We start from the raw sequence: 3,965 nt of genomic DNA, 5'->3' as shown, positions 1-3,965 counted from the left end.
GACAGTGGTCGTGCCTTGCGTCGCGCGGCAACGCTGACCGCACGACTCATGAGATCGACGGTCAATAAGAGGAGGACAAATAGGTGCCACTCTCCCACTCTGCTTCTTCCGGCGCGTTTCCTCGCGGCGACAAAATCCTACGGTGCGCGTGCTCGCTTGCTTTCCGCCTGGTCATGTACGTCACGCGTGACATGACTTTTCCCCGTGCTCGCCAAGTTGCCTCGATCCTTCTTCCGCTCTAACTTTTCCGCGCTTCAGCTTGCATGCCAAGTCTAGTCTACTCTTCCCGCCGCGCGTCCATCCACCACTAGGGCCTGTCTATATAAACGGCCGGGCACGCGCCTCAACTCGACCCACCCACACACAAGTCCCAAAGCAATTTGGAAGCACCATCCATCCTAGCCAGGCTCCCAGTAGCTAGCAGCTTACTCAAGGAAGCGGCGGCGGCAGCAGCGCAACGAGTGCTCAGGAGAAGGAGACATGGCGTCCATGATGGGAGGAGACTTCGTGGAGGCCTACGTGCTCAAGAACGCCTACAAGGAGAAGCTGAGGCGCATGGACCAAGCCGAAGCCGCCGCGGCGCTCGACGGTGCAAAGAGCAGCAAGGACGCCGCCGGTGCCGCTGGAGAGAAGAAGGAGGCTGGTGGTGCGAGCAGCAGGGAAGGATTCTTTGGCCTCATGAAGAAGAAGGTGCACCCCAAACCCAAAGCGGCGGCGGCGGCGGCCACTTCCTCTTGATTATATTGCTACTGTATTTGCCATGCCACGAAATTGTAAGCCGCAGCTGCTAGAACTGGCCGCAGCTTTCTTCTAGCTAGGAGTGTGTGTGTAGGTTTGTTCTTTCGATCAGCTTCTCTTGGAGGAGTGTGTAAAGCAAGTTCTTTTGTTAATTGTTCAAAACAAGTCGACGGAAATTAAGTCAAGGATAATCCTTCATTAGTTGGGTTGACCTCCGTTTTTACTTGTCTGCACTATGAGATCTTTGGCTATCAGTATAGACATGTGGCTGTTTGGTTCCTCGTTCCTTTGGGCTAAGCATTTCAGTTCAAACAAAACAAGGTCCCATAAACTGCCCGGCTGCATTGAGCTGAGTTCAGCCACTAAAAGAAAGTTGGTGCTCTCCAAGAGCATCTACACCCGGACATAGCGAATTCGGCCCCCTAGACGTTGGCGGATGCGCCCGGTCAGTTCCCGGACATGTCCGTTTCAAGCCCCTACTTGATAATGATGATGATGATGATGTTTATTATTATTATTATTACCCGCAAAAGAAAAGAAAAACTATAGCTTTCTAACAACTTGTCTTGCCCTTGATTGGCGTGCATCGAGTGATATTTGATCATCATACCCCGCAAGAGAAGTGATATTTAATCATGATGACAAGGACATGAATATTAGCAGCTACAGTAGACGGCAGGAACTTACACGAAGACGATGATGCGCTCTCGTGTCCTTATCAGAAATTGGCACATCGGCTAAAAAGTATGGTTGCATGTATCAATAGCAAGGGGGGTTGCCTATGAAGTATGTTTACTTCAACATCAAGGGTTGAGATTGCTAATCAGACCTGGTGTCTGGTAAATTGGCATATCAACTAACCCGATATTGCTCCCCACACAAAAAAGAAAAGCTAATAAACAGATATTGCTAGAATCACAGGTCCTTGAATTTGACAGCTCAAGGTCACAAGAATACGACGGTTCTAGTGCGTCCACATCCCCGGTTATGCAAGCATGAATATGATATGCTTCCAAGTTAAACATACTGGTTCCTAAAAGAGTAATCTCGCACGCTTTCTATCTCCAACCCATCGTCACGCATGACCACCTTCGATAGACTGGTAAATATATCTCATATAATAAGATCAAGACGTGCCTTATGCCGTCAGCAGCAAGGAATTATTTCCTTTTCAGCTGACATTGCGTTTGGACATACAGTATCAGACACGAAGAAACATTGAAGCGTACGTGTGCCCATCGATTTGGCATGCAGCGGCCAACGCTTGCTGTCAAGATTTGACACACGGGTGCAGTACAAGCAGGCTGACATAGCCGGATCCGCACGCCATGCCGCAAACGATTTGCTGCCCACTTCCTTGACATTTCCCGGACATCGCATCACACGTTGACACTAGAATATTAGGCAGTTGCAGCTAGCTAGCCACAAGCAAAGTCAGCAGATATGTGTGTATCACATGCTTAAACTGCGGATAGGTTGTCTCCAGAAGTGGATTGTTTATGATTCCTATCAGGCAGAATTGGAAAAGTGAGAGCCGTTCCGTATCTTCTTACTCGAAAGTCCACGATCACAACAGCTTTGGAGTTAAGCTATTTTTATGCATGCAATGGTTGTGAAAAAGAGAGATAGCATGCATCAGAACCCTGTAGAGAAGATCAAGATAGTCCCGAAACTTTTATGTGATTTTCTCTAGGGTAAATGAGATTTTATGGCCAAAGGGCATCGGGAGGCGAGCCACCAGGGGCCCACACGGGCAGGGGGCAGGCCAGGGGAGTAAGTCACGCCACCTGTCCATGTGGCTAACTCGTGGGGCCCCTCTGGTATTTCTTTGCTTCAATATCCATCATACTCCCTCCGTTCCTAAATACTTGTCTTTCTAGGTATTTCAATAAGTGACTACATACGAAGTAAAATGAGTGAATCTACACTCTAAAATATGTCTACATATATCCGCATGTAGTAGTCATTTAAAATGTCTAGAAAGACAAATATTTAAGAATGGAGGGAGTATATTTTAAAACAGTTCTCAAAATCATGCTTCGTTTTGAGCTCCGGAGAATTGCTTTCTCTTCTGTTGCTTTTTTGGTCCAGAATTTCAGCTGCCGGCAATGTCCTCCTCTTTGTATATCTTGCATTTTAAGAGAGAAAAGACATTAGAGTGGCAGCATATTATGCAATATATCATTGAAATAGAATAAATTATAATAAAAATTAGTGATGCAAAATGGCCGTATCTGTGTCTGGGGTGGTTGTTGGATGTAGTCGATGTCGTGCGCACCACAACGTCGCCCTTCGGGGCCGGAACCGTGGTTGCCAAGAAGGGCCGGATGGAGCGCAATGTGGCCGACCTGGGCACACAGCTCGGTCACTTGATGCCGAATGTGCGTCACCACTGGCCGCCAGAGTTACAACGACGCTTGAATCGCCTCCAACCTGGCCTCATTGGCGACGCGCCCATTGTTGACCACCTTGCTAGCGTCGCTTGAATCGCCTCCAACCTGGCCTCATTGGCGACGTGCCGATTGTTGACCACCTTGCCAGCGTCGCTTGCCTTGCTTGCTTGATGTGGTAGTGTGGCTTCTAGTTCCGGTTCTCCAAATTGACTGGCCCAGATGTTATATACCGATCTACCTTAGCTTCTCAGATCTGGAAATGGAAGGAGTGGGTGGGGGCTTGAGAAGGGATAAAGGATACGAGGAGAAGAACAACTTCCCTCTTTTGCCAGTTCAATGTAATTGGTATTCGATGGTCACATCTGATTCAGGCACCTAATACTTAAGGGCATGTACAATTGTTGGCATTCTTATCTTAATCCTACCACATAATCTAGAGATTACAAAAAAAAGTTGTATAATGGGTTGTCTCTTAGCCTTATCTCTATTAGCTAGATATTCCTAAAAAATATATGAGATTTATCGTTAAGAGATCATCTCTTAATTAAGCGAAGGCACAATCTTTTCTTAGATTTCTTTTCCCCGTCTCAGCATTTATCCAACATGACACTGCTAAGGACGCACGCACGGGAAGTATCATAGCTAGTATCATGTATTACAATGTAGGCCATTTTAATTAGGTGGCATATAATTAAATGAAGAAAGAGATGGTTGAATATCATACTATCATGATACTGTGTCATACAGTAATAAATACTATACTACTATATGTCTTGCATTACAATAAATATGATCATCTAAGATACTACTTTTCCCTTTCTAAATATAAGTTTT

The 3,965-nt window shown here is 46.3% G+C and overlaps 1 protein-coding gene across 1 annotated transcript; it reads left to right on the top strand.

Annotated features, from left to right (window-relative positions):
• The first annotated feature begins 333 nt into the window (after nt 1–333).
• LOC125516042 (uncharacterized) lies at nt 334–923 on the top strand. The gene has a single exon (XM_048681529.2). The coding sequence runs from the start codon at nt 481–483 to the stop codon at nt 736–738; it is 258 nt and encodes an 85-aa protein (XP_048537486.1). The 5' UTR covers nt 334–480; the 3' UTR covers nt 739–923.
• The last annotated feature ends 3,042 nt before the right edge of the window (nt 924–3,965 follow it).

Source organism: Triticum urartu, chromosome 6A (assembly GCF_056163025.1).
Source record: "Triticum urartu cultivar PI428250 chromosome 6A, HENAU_Tu73, whole genome shotgun sequence".
Classification (NCBI taxonomy): Eukaryota; Viridiplantae; Streptophyta; class Magnoliopsida; order Poales; family Poaceae; genus Triticum; species Triticum urartu.
The sequence above is the reverse complement of the archived record's forward strand: the minus strand, read 5'-3'. Positions and strand labels throughout refer to the sequence as shown.

What these genes read in the sequence shown, in the direction of transcription:
- LOC125516042 (XM_048681529.2), top strand. Translation starts at nt 481, where the DNA reads ATGGCGTCCATGATGGGAGGAGACTTCGTGGAGGCCTACGTGCTCAAG.